Consider the following 16,611-nt stretch of genomic DNA (forward strand, 5'->3'; position numbering starts at 1 on the left):
ATAACCACATCTCCACAGCAACCCATAGGTGCTTCATTATTGCCAGCCTAACATCACAGCTGAATGCTAGGATTTTACCTGGAACTTTAATCAGATAAAACTATCGTCGACCTTTTTGACGACAGTCACGAAAAAGGATTAATATGTGGAAAAAGGAGCTTGTACATCAAAAAGGCCAAAATGTGTGAAAGATTTTCTACATCAGACAAATTATCTGCGTCAAGAAGATGAGAAAATGAAATTGTTAATTAGCTTTGATTGCGGTACGATTTGCAAGCTGTCACGTCAAAAACCATGTAAATGTTTTCCACTCCACTCTGCCAGAGCGGTAAAAGCAGCGGTCTGTCCCACCACATACACTCCCTGACCCTTGTCAGCATGCTGGGAGCGCGCAATTTAAAAACAGAGGTATTTACGACTCAGCACTCTCCTCCAGAGTTCCTGGAGCTCCAGCGAACATGAGGGACAGCGGGGCGGTTTAAAGATAGCCGGGCGTTAGTGCAGCCGGCTCGCATTGGGGCTGAACACCTGCTTGTCTGTCTGTCTTCGGGAGTTAAAGCAAAAGGGAGATATTTTCTCAGGCCGCTTACTCAGCTTAAATGGAAACAAAACGCCTCACTGTGAAGAACTTAGATGTTAAAAGATGTTAAGTAGGCAGCAAAGTGTTAAAATATTACAAGGTAATTATATGTTACCGGGAAACGCCAGTGAAACGCTATCTAAACCCACGACTAGTCTTAAAAGCAACGAATCAAAAAATATAATTAAAACGAATATCAATTATTTGCATTTCTGTTTAATCCAAATTAAGTCAGCAGCTCCATAAGGCCCCCAGGGCTTCAGGGGCCATAAATGATAATATTTGAACACAGACCACAGATACATAAATGTAACATTTATTTATTGAGATTATCGATGGTGCTAAAGGAGCTGGCAAGTTTACTTTGTAAAACTTCAAAGAACAGTATTCATAGTTGGATTTGGGGCTGTTGTAAACTAATATTTTAGTAATCAAGTAATCCATCGATTATTCTTACGATTAATCGAGTAATTGGATAAAAAATTTTTTGGTTACTTCAGGTTACTTTTTTTGTAGTTTAGAAAACTAAGCTGTAACAATAATAGCTCACTTTCTAAGTTAACCTGAAGAAAAGTTATACAAAGATCTGTAATTATATCCAATTTAATAATAAAGACGCAGGCTCACAAATACGCTGATAGAAAAATGTTGATACTCCAGCTTTTAGTTTATGTGTTCATCTTCAGTGAGTTTAATAGATAAACTCTCACCTTGCCCCATACCTGTCCAGCTTTGGGTTTGGGAGTACGGGAAATGAGTTGGGGGGCTTGGAGTGGTGGAGGTGGTGGATGTGGGGGGAAACAGGCGAGCGAAGAAACGCAAGATGGGAGTGGAGAGGAGGAAATGGACCAGGGGACAAACTAACACAAGTCCAGGGACCGGTAGACCAGGGGACGAACGTAAGAACGTCCATAAAGTTACAGTTACACTACAAGCATCAACTACTCAGCCGCCCACCGTGTTCAGTCTATCTGCTCACCTGTATAAAAACTCCTTCAGCGCTCTTCCTGCTGTTCGCTCTGAACCAGCAGGAGAAAGGCTGCCGTACTCCAGGCATCGCGCCAGTCATTTTAAAGATGCCTATTGGCCCCCCAAAAACGATGAAAACCCGTGAATTATCATCAATCAATGAAATCCCCACGGGCCGAACTTGAAAATTGGACGTTATGCTGCTAACACTTAGCTTTCGTCAACAACTCAGAGGCGGAAGCGAGAGCTCCGCGCAACGCAAATAATATCCCGGCTGGAAGACGGTGCACTAAATAATAAAACATAAATTAATGAAGCTTCAAGGCAGGTAAATTTTTCTTGAGGAATTTTAATAATCGAGGTACTCGAACCATTCGAGGAATCGTTTCGGCCCTAGTTGGATTGTTTTGTTACCACAGCAACAATCTGATGCTCTGAGTTTAGTCTCTGAGTTTGAGCTCTGTTTGTTCACTAAGATAAATCTCACCACTCCCTCAACGCGCACCTCTGAATTTGGATCTACACGTTATTCCTGAGGTTCACATAGAGCTGCGCAACCAGAGCTAATGGGGCGGGGTTTAAACTCTTACATTGAGTTCTCCAAAGAAACATAATTCCTCAGTAAGTTGATGTAAATATCTATACAGGTCAGCCTGTCTGCAGTTTGAGTGAAAGGAGGCGCGCAATCCTGCTGAGGTAAAGTGAGGTAAAGCAGCGGCTTTAAATGCTTAAACTATAAACCTATCCTTTAGGAATAAATCTGTTGTGCTAGAGAAATACTCAGAGCAACAGGGACGCTTGCAATCCGGCTTAAAATAAATAAATAAATAAATAAATTAAGTGAAAGCGATTTTTTTTTTATTACTATTATTTCCTAAAAACATAAACAAGCGACACTTAGCCTGGCAGGGGGGCTAATAAAGCATGGCGGGCTGCCAGGCTTGTACTACGAACCAGGCAGAGCATCAGGGATTGATTTCTCACGACGGCGGACAACAGAACGGATATCAGCGGAGTGCAGGAAGGAACGAAAAAGAAGAGCGTGATTGAGAAGTGATGAAGAAACTATCCGAGCTAACGGGTTGTTGTTTTTTTTTAAACTTCTTATTGGACACGGAACAGAACCTGTCGCTGTGTTTACGGTGCTAAAAGTCAGTGATGCTTTGAAACTGGTTTCCGTGACAGGAAAAACGCAACAGAACGATTGAAAGAGCAAGAAAGCAGCGAAAGTCACAGAAAAGTAATGCGACTGCTCTGCTCGCTCGCACTCAATGCGGAGTTAAAATAACAGAACTAGCTTTTCCCACCAGCTAGCAGCGGCGGGAGGAACTCTCCTATTCATACGGTGCAGGGCCAAGTGTATAAATTACCTCGAGTATGTCCTGCCCTGACATACAGCTAAATCCAGTCGCCATTGAATAAAAGTTTTGACCAGGTTTGGCTGTTAGAGGGGAAATGCACACCCTGTCTATCTGAGCTAGGCAAGGAAACAAACCTGATAATTAGAGAGAAAGATTCAGCTGACAAAAATCTGAAAGAGGGAGGGAGACAGATAAAGATAGAAACGAAGAATAAATAAATAAATACAGTACATAGAAGATGGATAGAGGACATTGTCAAGTTTTTCTTACTTAGTTCTTATTATTCTTATATACATAACTGATAACTTGTATATCAGTTATGTTCTATCTCCCCTGTGTTTTCTTATTTTAAAAGAAAACAAAAACCAAACAACTCAGGAATTTAGAATCAAAAAACAAATTTAGTAACATCAACCAATCCTAAAATGTTCAAATTCCCCACAAATTCGGAAGCCATGTGTAAGCAATTTATTCTATGCAAGAGCATACTACCAAAAAAAACCCCGTTATTTATTAACCCAACTTGAACCAAGAATCTCATAACACAATTTGAAGAATGAGTTGATCAAAACCAGTAAAGATATCAGACGTATTCCCAAATATCCAATTTAGATCCACTCCAATTTCAAGTATATCCAATTAAAACAAATCACAATCGACATTTCTGACAAATACAAACTTCCAGCAGACATTGCTGATTGATTTTTTTTTTTTGTACATTTTGCACATGTACAAAACAAATGATGTGTAAGAAAACAATGTCTTTGATGCATTTACCGATTGTGTAGTCAAGGAGAAAAGTAAAATGTGTTGCTCACGAAATTATATTACTGATTTATTCTGAGATCATTTAAAGAAATACATTTAAATGATTGTCATATTTTATATGCAACAAAAGATTCAAATTTGACATACAATTTTATGTGTTTTCCTGCATAAAACCTAAAAGGTATAGTCTAAAAATCCATTTTCAATATTGTAAGAACAACGGTTAAACAATCCTGCGAGTCTGACGGATTTTAATGATGTTCAAATCAACATGCGGTCATATAAAGGGCCGTCTGTCTCTAGGCTTTATACAGGAGAAGACCTCAATGGGTGATGGTGTATGCAGTTTTACCTTTGTATAATACACACTTTCAATCACAGTACTGTTCCTGGCTCATTCTCGAAAGGTTTTTCTGTGCTCTGCCTCCATCTGGTGGTCAAAAAGAGAACAGCAGGCCGCTCTGAATCAGCTGAACGTAATCATGAGGTGATAGCTGACTGACAAAAAGTCAGTCATGCTGCCATTTATGGTGGCTCGTGGAAGTTATCGGCAAGCAACTAGAGGAACCAGTAAGTTTGAAATGTGAAGTTTTACCTTTGGTTTATGTCGCTGCATTTATCCAAAGTCTTGGAGCTTGAGTTGGGTGGTGGTGTTGTTTTTGTTCCTCCCCAAAAGCAGAAAAGAAATGGAAGAGTCACTCTTTGAAGTTGTGCCGTGTGGTGCCAATCACATCCCATCAGGTCGTCAGCTGCCCCGCACTCCTCCTCTGACGAGTGTAGAGAGACATTTGGATTTTGAGGATGTGGAACCTGTGATGCCAAACAGCAACGCAGAGGTGCATTGCATTGCTTGCTCTACACTGCAGTCATGACTTCACCAGTCATGACTGATTCAAATCTTCTCTTTTCACAGGCAGGTGGAGCTGTTGAGGTGCTTGGTTGCAGCAGTCTTAAAATGGGTAACTTGACTCTTGGATGTGCCTCTTGGAATAAATGACATTAAGGTGACCTGTCTCCTCACCACTGCCTCTTTGTGTTTAAATTTAGAGAACCCTTATACCATGCTGAAGGGCATGAAGGGGTATCATCTCACTCCTGATGACCTAAACTTCATCAAGAAAAAGGCGGAGGATGAACATGTAAAAAAGCTTCAGGTAGTTTTGGTCTCTGGCAGAAGTCTGTTACAGGTGAACTGTCCTCTCTTGAAGAGTGAAACTGTCCACAGGAAGAATTGGCAGAGATTCAGGCCCTGCTGAAAATGGATGGGAAGATGTTGGAGCTTGCACTTGTGTCTAGGGCGACGACGCAGGTCACCCTCAGCCTGGTAAGGTTTTCCGGATTACAGTGTGCAGCGGATTCTATAAGAATGTTGCTGAAATGTCCAAAAATTAGGCATTTAACACATTTCAAATGTGGCACTAACTTTTAAAATGCATCGACTTTGCCATAACTAGAATGTAAGCGTCAAGAGGGACAAGTTGGAGCTCTAACATAACCAGTCCTTGTCCACGTTGAAGAACAAATTCCCATGTTTTCCCCTTCAGATCCCGTCGAGTGACGATCTGGCCAACTGGGCCAAACTGGTCCTGAGAGAGACCTCACCTTCTGACTTCACACAGCTGGATACAAAGTCACTTCTGGATGCCATCAAAATGGAAGAAATCCAAGGATTAATTGACCAAAAAAAGAAGATGATTGCAATGATGGAGGCAACCGCTGCAGAAACGTAATGCCTTCAACAAAATGTCTCTTTAAATGTTTACAATGAGACTCGTGTTGAAAATGACCTGGGAATGTTTAAGGTGCAAGAAAGAAGCTGAAGAGAGAGGCCATCTTGAAAAGCAAGTAGCCAACGAGGAGGTAAGAAATGCCTTTTAACTGAGTTGTTGCTCCCAAGAATACCTGCCAGTAGTAGAGGTTGACATGGTTAGCATTGACTATAGCGTACCTCTAAGGTACTCTTACACTTGTACAGATTAAAACGATGAGTGGCCGTTGTATTTTTACCTAGCAGATCTCATAGCGAAATTAAGATTACGGACATGTTGATCCTGAGACGCAGAACCTCCCCTCAGTGGTATGACTGTTGGATGTCTGTTTGTGCAAAACTGATGCTGGACTCTGCATTGAAATTTAAATTTACATGACTTGTACACCCGATATTCATCTAGAGGACAGCAACATGTTAAGAAAAACTGAATATAAATTCAATCTGAGGGTTTTATTGAATGATGGGAGCCGATGTAAAAGAAATATAAAAGGCTTAAAGTAATTGTTTTGCTTGTAACCTGATTCTGCAGAAAACTTTTCCATTAAGCTGCTGTAGTAAACCATTGTGACTTTCAGCTGAAGATTCGGGAGCTGATGAGGGAATTGACGGGTCTGAAATCAGACCTCCTCCTGCAGGAAGTTAGTGCTCTTACATTACTTGTTTCTCAGTTGAGTTGTAACGCTGTAAAATGCTTATTCTGCATTTTCTTCTGTAGACAAACAAAGGTGAAGACCTGAAGGAGGATCCTGAAAAGCCACAAGCTGCGAGTGGTGAAGGAAGACATCAGCAGCACCAAAGGAAGGCTGTTAAATCGCGTGTTAATGAAATCGCATGTAAATCGAGACCAAAATCCGCCAACAATGAGAAGAGTGTTAAACTGGTTCAGTCGGTATCAGAAGTGTCGCATCAGAAATCTGGAGCAGGGAAAGGAGACCCAGTGAAGCTGGTAAAGGGAAGAGAGAGAAGGGAACAGACGGCGCCACTGAAATCCCAGCATCCTGTGGCTGGACTGAGACGATCCAAACGCATCGCTAACAGAAGCTAAAGCTAGACCAGTTGTTTGAATTGGAGGCTGCATTACCTCTTTTATTGGGAGGAGAGTGAACTTTTTTTATATATGCATATTGAGTTTTTTTTAAAATTATTATTAGATAGCTTTTTACTTGTTTTTGTTCTCCAGTATCGTTAGGAATCAAGTTTGCTACTTTTGATTAGCTTGCCAAAAGCCCTCTGCTAACTCGGTGTTGACTGTATTCTGTGGTGGAGTGACTTCAATTTTAATTTTCAATTTGTGTGCAACTTTGATTGGGCCAGGAATATTTTAAAAAAATGAAGTTGTTGAAGTGAATTCACCTGTTAGCAGCCTCACAAATCTGAATTGACTTTGTCTGCTAGCAGTGCTTCTTCTAGGATATAATCTAAGGTTGATGTCCTTGGCGTAGAAAGGAAGTGATGCAATCGCTGGGTGGTGTGGATCTGTCAAAACCGGCTCATATCTTCCTTGGCCAAGAATTTAATTGTATGATTTCTTGCATCTCTAGCCTATTTCTTGGGTTTTATTTTTGTTATTTTGTGTTTTTCCAACATATCTTTGTCCCCTTAACTCTGCTAAAGTCTAAATAAAAGCTCTGAAAGACTTTCTGGAATCTGTAGCATGAGTCTGTTAACACATTACATTAATGTCACACTGGCTAGAGGTACACGGTCTCAATCTGTCATCTATTTAGTTGAAAAAGGATAAAAGATGGCGTGATTTTCATTTATTCTATCAGGATGCTTCATTGTCTGAAGAGGTTTGGTGCAGCATATCCTGTTTGACGGCGTTCATTTAACCTATTGAAAGTGAACATCGTCATTTTATGACTGTTTCTGGAGGACAAACATGTCTCCAATTGGTCACCAGACGGTCGACAAATATCCGTGTGACCAAGTTATTTAGTTTCAGTCTATTTGTCCTTTCCTCAATCAGCCGTCTCCCTTGTGAAGTTTCTGTTCTGTTTTGCTTGGAAGTCTGAAGCAGGATGGTGTGCTCTCTCCGACCGCCAAAGAAAACCCAAGTAAGTGAGAACGAGACTCGAGGAGACGAAACCTGCGACGCATGCATGAGAAACCGCGCCAACTCTGCTGTAGCCGGGCAGGGAACGCTGTAAGTGGCTCCAAGTCTCAGCGTGGAGGCAAAGTGTGAATCCCTCGACCGTGTTTGATGCCACTTGTAATGAAATTCCAAACTGGGTTTGGAACGGAGCCTCTAATGTGGTTCCCAACTTCTCTGCCTCGACTGTAAACATGGAGGGGGGAAAAATTCTTGGATTTAATCATTTTCTTGTCCTTCTGGATGTAAATGTTAAGACCTCTCACAAACCTACATGTACTGTTTTACGCAAAGCCATAGCAGCTGTTTACCTTTTAGCTGGTTTTGTTTTGAATTTCGAAAAATGGTGGCAGTCGAGTTGAGCATGGACTTGGTTACTTCACACCCCGGGTTGGTTGCTTCACACCTAATTTGCTGGTTTGTTGCATGCTTGCAATTTGCTCAGTTTCTTAAAGAGGGCTACAGATGGGAGAGGAAATGGAACTGCTGTGTAAACAGTCTTTATCCTTTCAAAATAAGAGCAAGCGTACTTGACAAGTGAAGTCAAATTTGTCGATGCTTGCAAAACATTTTGACAGTTAACCAAGTATTGCTGTATTTTCCTCTGCTGATCATTGGTATCATTTCCTAACTGGAGCTGTCTGTTTCATAGAGATGCTCCAAATTCAAGACTTTGCATAGTAAACAATTTCAGACCAACATAAACACGACAGAGTGAAGCAGGAAAGTGTGTGTGAGCTCTGGAACCCTCACAGTTCCCCAAGTCAAAGCAGTCTCTTTATTCTTTTGGCCTGAGTTACTGACAACTTGGTATTCTGGCTTCTGAAAAAGTGCATCAAACCTGGACAAACGGGGTGCAGACAGAACCACGCTGCTCAGGAAGTGCAGGCCGTGTGTGAAGACAAAAACTATCCGTTTCTTTCCTTTTCTGGCCTGGCTTCAGTCTTCTCATTACTCTGTCACTGCTTTGACTGGCCCGGTTCTTTTCCTCTGAATGTTTTTTTTGGGGGGTAACATGCACCGCTGAGGTCAGCCTGATGTGAGATGGGTCATTTGAGAAAGTGACTAGAATCTACACGACACCCTACTGGAGATTGCCCAGTTCAGATCAGTAAACATCTGAGTGGATATTAGAGGTGAAATGTGAATATAAACACGATTTGCAATAAAAAAAAACCCCACACAATTCTGCTTCTTTTCAGGTAAACTGAAGTTACATTCGGATGCAAGCCAGGTATATTCTATATTTAATATGGTTGTTTATTCATTAATTTGATGCGGCAGACTCTTTAAATCCTGTACAAAATTTTTTGTGCCAAGAAAATTTTCAATCATTCATATCTAAGCCAAATTGTCTGCGCCTGTACAACTGAAGGAAGCCGCTGTTAGTTGACTCTGCTTCTAAGTGGAATGTCTTTTTCAGCTTTTGCTACTTCTGGCTGCCTTCAGATTGCTGTTTTTGGACGTAAACAGATGTCAATGAACACATTTTTCTCAAATGTCAAGAAACTTGCGCGTTGGTGTTCAGCGTTGCGCCCGGTGGCTGGCGCGAGAGGCCGCCTTTGCATCACGTCTGAGTGTGGGTTTCATTAACTCTGCAATCAGCAGAATCTGGGCTCGGCTTTCTCCTTCTGTTGCACGCAAATTGCACAAATGAGCCTGTTTACAGGCTCACGTGTAGACGTGAAACAGCTCTTTGTGGCTCCACTTGACACACATGCAGGGAGCTGTTCAGCGTTTTACTGTCAAATTCAAAAGAAGTCCTGTTTCTCTTTTTTATCACTTCTCAAAAATACTTGAAAGAATGTTAAAAAAACGTTGAAGAAGTCGTTCAGAGGATGGGGCCAAAATACCTGTGGTTTGGTTCTATTAATAGTCAAAATAAAGTACATGTCCCTTAAAGGACGTGGTGGTAACATATCACCACCCACTGTTGAGACCTACATGACTTGGTGGAAGAACAAGAATCTATCAGTCATGTGTGTAAATATGTTAATTTGTCTGGATGGTTCAAAGGCTGCAGAGAAAGGCTTTTTCTTTCTTTTTTTTTAACATATAGTGTTTCACACATTTAGTTGCATTGATTACAGCATCACAGAGCTGCTTTTTTCTCTCTCTTTGGACCAAACTGAACCCATTTTCACTGAAATTAGGAGGATCCCAGGAAAGAAAAGGCAGAACATGAGGCTGAAGGGTTTCAGACTGCACATAAAAAGCCAACATGTCTGTACATTTACACAAAACTCAGCGAGGCACAACCTTTTTTTTTTATTATTTTGGGTCAGAGTAGGAATAACAGTTTTAACAATTGTACAGCTAGTATTTCTTCAGTTCCCTGGGTGGGAGATTTTTACTGTTAAGTCCAAAGTCAACAGTGTATTTGCTCCACTAATATGTTCAGAAATTCCTTATTTATGAACTCTTTCAAAGAACAGGAGTGCTGAAGTGTTTGATCATGAAAAACCCTGATCACGTTGTTGTAGATAAGCGACCTAGCACTTACAAGGTCAACCCTGACAGAAAATAATAAGGACACGTGTATTTTGCCAGAACTGATTTGTAGAAAATGTTGCTGTTACCTTTTCAGGCCCTGGCAGCCTGTGGCATTCAGATTTATGTGTTTATTTTTTTTATGATTGCAGTTATGTTAAGAGCAAGCTGAATATTCTGACAGCATGTATGAGCTGAGAACTGAGACGCTGAGGAAAAGCGAAAAGAGTAAACAGTAGTTTACGTCAAATGTGAAATTGGGCTCATACAGTGGTTTTGTGGAAATACAGGAAGAAAAAAACAACATGGTGCATCTATTGATTTAGACTTTGGGAAAACCTTCCCTGTGTTTCCAAAAATAGCTCTTCCTACTTTCTCCAGGGTGATCTGAGATCAGGTTTGGAAGTTCAGACATTTTATTTAAAAGCCTGCTGCCTTCCTATGCACTTCTGTTCGATTCTGATTTCTCTTCACTTCTCTGACTGGACTTTCTTCCACTGAGTTGGGTTTCAACCAGGCCAGCTATGGTGGAAGAGTAAAGTGTGACCCATCTATGGAGGCTTTAGTCCTTGATGCGGCTGTCAGGTTTGAGTCCTGGCCCAATGGACTTTATTGCATATCTTCCATTTCTCTCAAACATACTTTCCTGTTGGCCTGGAGAATAAAGGTCACCAGATCTGACAAAAAGAATTTCAACTGGGCTAATCAGAGGAAAAAAGACACAAGCTATGAATGATGACAATTTTCCGTGACTATTTTGGTCATGCTAGAAAGTATTGAGATAGCATTAGCAGAAGTCTCGTTTGGCTCAGCACTTCTCCTCATAGACGGGGATGGTTGTTTATTGAACAGGCAATTTTTGGTACACTACATATATCACAACTAAGAGTTAGAAATCAGGTAAATAAAATTAAGACTTCTACAGAGTTAATGCCTCAAAAAAGCAATCTGTTCTCAAAAGCAAAGAGTAACTAAGAGCAACTCTGAATTCCTTGAAAAGATGATAGTTGTACCAGTTAACACTGGTAGACGACTAAGATCCTTAACCCAGACAGGCATTATTTAGTAGACAGCTTTACTAAGACCACATCAAATACACTGCCTGGCCAAAAAAAAAGTCGCCACCAAAAAATGGTCACACTCTCTAATATTTTGTTGGACCGCCTTTAGCTTTGATTACAGCCTGCACTCGCTGTGGCATTGTTTCAATAAGCTTCTGCAGTGTCACAAGATTTATTTCCATCCAGTGTTGCATTAATCTTTCACCAAGATCTTGTATTGATGATGGGAGAGTCTGACCACTGCGCAAAGCCTTCTCCAGCACATCCCAAAGATTCTCTATGGGGTTAAGGTCAGTGGTGGCCAATCCATGTGTGAAAAAGATGTCTCATGCTCCCTGAACCACTCTTTCACAATGTGAGCCCGATGAATCCTGGCATTGTCATCTTGGAATATGCCCGTTCCATTTGGGAAGACAAAATCCATTGATGGAATAACCTGGTCATTCAGTATATTCAGGTAGTCAGCTGACCTCATTCTTTGGGCACACAATGTTGCTGAACCTAGACCTGACCAACTGCAGCAACCCCAGATCATAGCACTGCCCCCACAGGCTTGTACAGTAGGCACTAGGCATGATGGGTGCATCACTTCACCTGCCTCTCTTCTTACCCTGATGCGCCCATCACTCTGGAACAGGGTAAATCTGGACTCATCAGACCACATGACCCTCTTCCATTCCTCCAGAGTCCAATCTTTATGCTCCCTAGCAAACTGAAGCCTTTTTTTCTGGTTAGCCTTACTGATTAGAGGTTTTCTTACGGCTACACAGCTGTTCAATCCCAACCCCTTCAGTTCCCTTCGCATTGTGCGTGTGGAAACGCTTTTGCGTTCACAATTAAACATACTCCTGAGTTCTGCTGTTGTTTTTCTTCGATTTGATTTGACCAAACGTTTAAGTAATCGCCGATCACGATCATTCAGGATTTTCTTCCGACCACATTTCTTCCTGGAAGACGATGGTTCCCCACCATCCTTCCAGTTTTTAATGATGCGTTGGACAGTTCTTAACCCAATTCTAGTAGTTTCTGCAATCTCCTTAGATGTTTTCTCTGCTTGATGCATGCCAATGATTTGACCCTTCTTGAACAGACTAACGTCTTTTCCACGACCACAGGATGTGTCTTTCGCCATGGTTGTTTAAGAAATGAGGAGTTACTCATTGCATCAGCTGGGGTTAAATAACTTGTTGCCAGCTGAAAGATAATCGCCTATGCAGTACTTATCCAATAGGAGGCTTGTACCTATTTGCTTAGTTAAACCCAGGTGGCGACTGTTTTTTTGGCCAGGCAGAGTTCTATTGTTCTCACAGGTAGGTTGCTTCCAGATCTAGCAACACCCTAAAGAAAAAGGAGGGAGCATCTGGAGTTGAACCAGAGACCTCTTGATCTGCAGTCAAATGCTCTACCACTGAGCTATACCCCCTCACATGCCATGAACTTTACATTCCCTATCATTTTCACACAGAACTTATTCTCAGCATGTATATATTATTACATGTGATTTAATTCATTGTTTATCAGTTTGTTTAAAACTTTAAAGGCCTCCAGCTGAGCACATGTGGTGCATTTTACCATCAAAACCAAACTGCCCAGGATGGTGTTAAGGAATCAATATTTGATTGACTGTTGTTGTCGAAGACCGTCTTCAACCAGACCAAACAAACAACCAACCCAATGAGAAACCAGGGGGCATCCGGAGTTGAACCAGAGACCTCTTGATCTGCAGTCAAATGCTCTACCACTGAGCTATACCCCCTTACATTAGCCTGTCTTTATATTATCCAGTGTTTTCGTACAGAACTTAGTCTCAGCATGTATATATTACAAATGATTTAATTCCCTGTTCATCAATCGGTTTAAAACTCTGAACACATGAGGTGTGTTTTACCCATACTGCCCTGGAATCAATATTTGATCCACTGTTGTTGTCAAAGACCATCTTCCAGGGGGCATCCGGAGTTGAACCAGAGACCTCTTGATCTGCAGTCAAATGCTCTTCCACTGAGCTATACCCCCTCACGTTCCATGAACTTTACATTCCTTAGCATTTTCACACAGAACTTATGCTCAACATGTAGATGAAAATGATTTAGTTGCCTCTTTGTTCAAAACTTGAGAGTGTACAGATGTATATTTGGCATACGGATCCTTGTTGGCTAAGATGGCTTTAGTGTATCTTTGTTTGATATACTATTGTTCTCACAGGTAGGTTGCTTCCAGATCTAGCAACACCCTAAAGCACAGGCGTCAAACTCCAGTCCTTGAGGGCCGCAGTCCTGCAGTTTTTAGATGTGCCACAGGTACAAAACACTGGAATGAAATGGCTACATTACCTCCTCCTTGTGTAGATCAGCTCTCCCAGCCTTGCTAATGACCTAATTATTCTATTCAGGTGTGGTGCAGCAGAGGCACATCTAAAAGTTGCAGGACACCGGCCCTTGAGGACTGGAGTTTGACACCCCTGCCCTAAAGAAAAAGCAGGGGGCATCTGGAATTGAACCAGAGACCTCTTGATCTGCAGTCAAATGCTCTACCACTGAGCTATACCCCCTCACCATCCATGAAAGTTACATTCCCTATCATTTTCACACAGAACTTATTCTCAGCATGTATATATTATTACATGTGATTTAATTCATTGTTTATCAGTTTGTTTAAAACTTTAAAGGCCTCCAGCTGAGCACATGTGGTGCATTTTACCATCAAAACCAAACTGCCCAGGATGGTGTAAATGAATTAGTATTTGAGGCACTGTTGTTGTCAAAGACAGTACTCAACTAGACCAAACAAACAACCTAATGACAAAGCAGGGGGCATCTGGAATTGAACCAGAGACCTCTTGATCTGCAGTCAAATGCTCTACCACTGAGCTATACCCCCTTACATTATCCTATCTTTATATTATCCAGCATTATCTCACAGAACTTATTCTCAGCATGTAGATGAAAACAATTTAGTTACCTGTTCATCAATGGGGTTAAAATTTGAAAGCCCTGCAGTTGAGCACATGATGTATATTTGGCTTATGGATCCTTGTTGCCCAAGATGGCTTTATTGTTTCTTTGTTTTTATAAACCAGGGGTCTCAAACTCCAGTCCTCGAGGGCCGCAGTCCTGCAGTTTTTAGATGTCCCACAGGTACAAAACACTGGAATGAAATGGATTAATTGCCTCCTCCTTGTGTAGATCAGTTCTCCCAGCCTTGCTAATGACCTAATTATTCTATTCAGGTGTGGTGCAGCAGAGGCACATGTAAAAGTTGCAGGATTGCAGCCCCCAAGGACTGGAGTTTGAGACCCCTGTATATTGTTCTCACAGAAAGGTTGCTTACAGATCAAACAAGATCCTAATGAAATAACAGGGGGCATCTGGAATTGAACCAGAGACCTCTTGATCTGCAGTCAAATGCTCTACCACTGAGCTATACCCCCTCACTGTCCATGAAAGTTACATTCCCTATCATTTTCACACAGAACTTATGCTCAGCATGTATACATTATTACATGTGATTTAATTCCTTGTTTATCAGTTTGTTTAAAACTTTAAAGGCCTCCAGCTGAGCACATGTGGTGCATTTTACCATCAAAACCATACTGCCCAGGATGGTGATAGGGAATCACTATTTGATTGACTGTTGTTGTCAAAGACCGTCTTCAACCAGACAACCAACCCAATGAGAAACCAGGGGGCATCCGGAGTTGAACCGGAGACCTCTTGATCTGCAGTCAAATGCTCTACCACTGAGCTATACCCCCTTACATTAGCCTGTCTTTATATTATCCAGTGTTTTCGTACAGAACTTAGTCTCAGCATGTATATATTACAAATGATTTAATTCCCTGTTCATCAATAGGTTTAAAACTCTGAACACATGAGGTGTGTTTTACCCATACTGCCCAGGATGGTGTTAGGGAATCAATATTTGATTGGCTGTTGTTGTCGAAGACCATCTTCAACCAGACAACCAACCCAATGAGAAACCAGGGGGAATCCGGAGTTGAGCCGGAGACCTCTTGATCTGCAGTCAAATGCTCTACCCCCTCACTGTCCATGAACTTCACATTCCTTAGCATTTTCACACAGCATGTATATATTACAAATGATTTAATTCCCTGTTCATCAACAGGTTTAAAACGCTGAACACATGAGGTGTGTTTTGCCCAGGAATCAATATTTGATCCACTGTTGTTGTCAAAGACCATCTTCACCCAGACCAAACCAGCAACCCAACCCAGGGGGCATCCGGAGTTGAACCAGAGACCTCTTGATCTGCAGTCAAATGCTCTACCACTGAGCTATACCCCCTTACACTTCTGCAATAGTGCATGACTTAGACATGCCCAGTTGAATCCATAAACAAATTGCTTGCTCATCAGAGAAGGGCAACTGCAGTCCATAAGGCCTACTATCGTTTTAGAAGTATTCATTGTTCTACACACGTGAATTTAATGGTTAAAGTACCTTACTAGCTTGCATAGTTGTCTAAAAGTTACTGCCGTCCATTGAGCAATTTATTTTGAGACCACTTGTTACAGACTTGCATCCGAACACATACTTTAAATAATTTTTTCCAAACATCACGTAACGTTAATATCGAATGAAATATATTATGACAATACAATGTTCTGTCTGAAGGTTTTATATACTGCATAATCAGCTTTGCTTTTACCTTTAAAAGTACATGCTTGTTTGTTTTTTTTACTACAAAACGATTAAATAAACTACAGAAGAACTTATTTGCTTTGTTCTTTATATATGCTTCTCAGCCATTTGATTCCAAGGACTTTGAGAAATTATTTTTACAAAAGCCAAGAACTGCTGAGCTTAGGCACATCCTGAACAGCAGTGCAGGGTATTGCTCTACTGGAGGTACATTTGCTTATTTTTGTCTGTGCCACTCAAAACTGGCATACAAGTTCATTGACAGTTGGGCAAGCTCTTTATGTAATACTAATATTTTTGCACTGTGGTGCATTGTGCATTGGCTGTGCAGGATCATATTTCCCTAATGCAAGGGAGTAAAAGGCATTCCAGGCTAACAAGATTTCATCCATGTCTACCAGAAACAGAAAGGCCAAAAGACTATTGAGGTTTTTTTTTATATATACTTATAACTAAGAACATACTGTGGCTGGAAGGTAATGTATTTTTTTGTTGCCATTACAAACAATTATCCATCCCCCAAATGGGTACTTGCAGTTCATTCAGATAAATGACCTCAATGGAATGGATAGAGCAGTGCAAGTTAATACCAACACATCTTGGGTCAGCGTACATAAAAAAAGTAAAATAAATCATATCCAAAAGAGTTCCTTTATATAAAGCTGGAATGCACGGCGGTCTGAATGAAATCTATTCCCGACTGTGACAAACAGCAAAATGGTGCAAAATGGGCAATAATTCCTGGTCTGCTGAAGCTAGACTATTGCATCATGCTTGAAAAAACATTCAGGCAGAAAAAGGACCCACAGGATGGCCGCCCTACACACCGTTATGCGTCCACATTCCACATCTTGACAT

At 41.2% G+C, this 16,611-nt stretch overlaps 1 protein-coding gene and 8 non-coding genes across 9 annotated transcripts; 1 reads left to right on the forward strand and 8 right to left on the reverse strand.

The window, feature by feature from the left end:
* Window positions 1-4,231: 4,231 nt before the first annotated feature.
* On the forward strand, window positions 4,232-7,086 carry LOC116715776 (uncharacterized). Its single transcript, XM_032556407.1, has 8 exons — window positions 4,232-4,514; window positions 4,592-4,637; window positions 4,726-4,832; window positions 4,904-5,002; window positions 5,223-5,404; window positions 5,481-5,538; window positions 6,025-6,087; window positions 6,165-7,086. The coding sequence occupies exons 1-8, from the start codon at window positions 4,365-4,367 to the stop codon at window positions 6,492-6,494; spliced, it is 1,035 nt and encodes a 344-aa protein (XP_032412298.1). The 5' UTR covers window positions 4,232-4,364; the 3' UTR covers window positions 6,495-7,086.
* Window positions 7,087-12,443: 5,357 nt separating this feature from the next.
* trnac-gca (transfer RNA cysteine (anticodon GCA)) lies at window positions 12,444-12,515 on the reverse strand. The gene has a single exon. It is a non-coding gene; the product is annotated as a tRNA-Cys (tRNA).
* Window positions 12,516-12,776: 261 nt separating this feature from the next.
* trnac-gca (transfer RNA cysteine (anticodon GCA)) lies at window positions 12,777-12,848 on the reverse strand. The gene has a single exon. It is a non-coding gene; the product is annotated as a tRNA-Cys (tRNA).
* A 188-nt stretch (window positions 12,849-13,036) lies between these two features.
* On the reverse strand, window positions 13,037-13,108 carry trnac-gca (transfer RNA cysteine (anticodon GCA)). The gene has a single exon. It is a non-coding gene; the product is annotated as a tRNA-Cys (tRNA).
* Window positions 13,109-13,571: 463 nt separating this feature from the next.
* trnac-gca (transfer RNA cysteine (anticodon GCA)) lies at window positions 13,572-13,643 on the reverse strand. Its single transcript has one exon. It is a non-coding gene; the product is annotated as a tRNA-Cys (tRNA).
* A 257-nt stretch (window positions 13,644-13,900) lies between these two features.
* On the reverse strand, window positions 13,901-13,972 carry trnac-gca (transfer RNA cysteine (anticodon GCA)). The gene has a single exon. It is a non-coding gene; the product is annotated as a tRNA-Cys (tRNA).
* Window positions 13,973-14,450: 478 nt separating this feature from the next.
* On the reverse strand, window positions 14,451-14,522 carry trnac-gca (transfer RNA cysteine (anticodon GCA)). Its single transcript has one exon. It is a non-coding gene; the product is annotated as a tRNA-Cys (tRNA).
* Window positions 14,523-14,774: 252 nt separating this feature from the next.
* On the reverse strand, window positions 14,775-14,846 carry trnac-gca (transfer RNA cysteine (anticodon GCA)). Its single transcript has one exon. It is a non-coding gene; the product is annotated as a tRNA-Cys (tRNA).
* Window positions 14,847-15,324: 478 nt separating this feature from the next.
* Window positions 15,325-15,396, reverse strand: trnac-gca (transfer RNA cysteine (anticodon GCA)). The gene has a single exon. It is a non-coding gene; the product is annotated as a tRNA-Cys (tRNA).
* Window positions 15,397-16,611: the final 1,215 nt, after the last annotated feature.

Source organism: Xiphophorus hellerii, chromosome 24 (assembly GCF_003331165.1).
Source record: "Xiphophorus hellerii strain 12219 chromosome 24, Xiphophorus_hellerii-4.1, whole genome shotgun sequence".
NCBI classification, from domain to species: domain Eukaryota; kingdom Metazoa; phylum Chordata; class Actinopteri; order Cyprinodontiformes; family Poeciliidae; genus Xiphophorus; species Xiphophorus hellerii.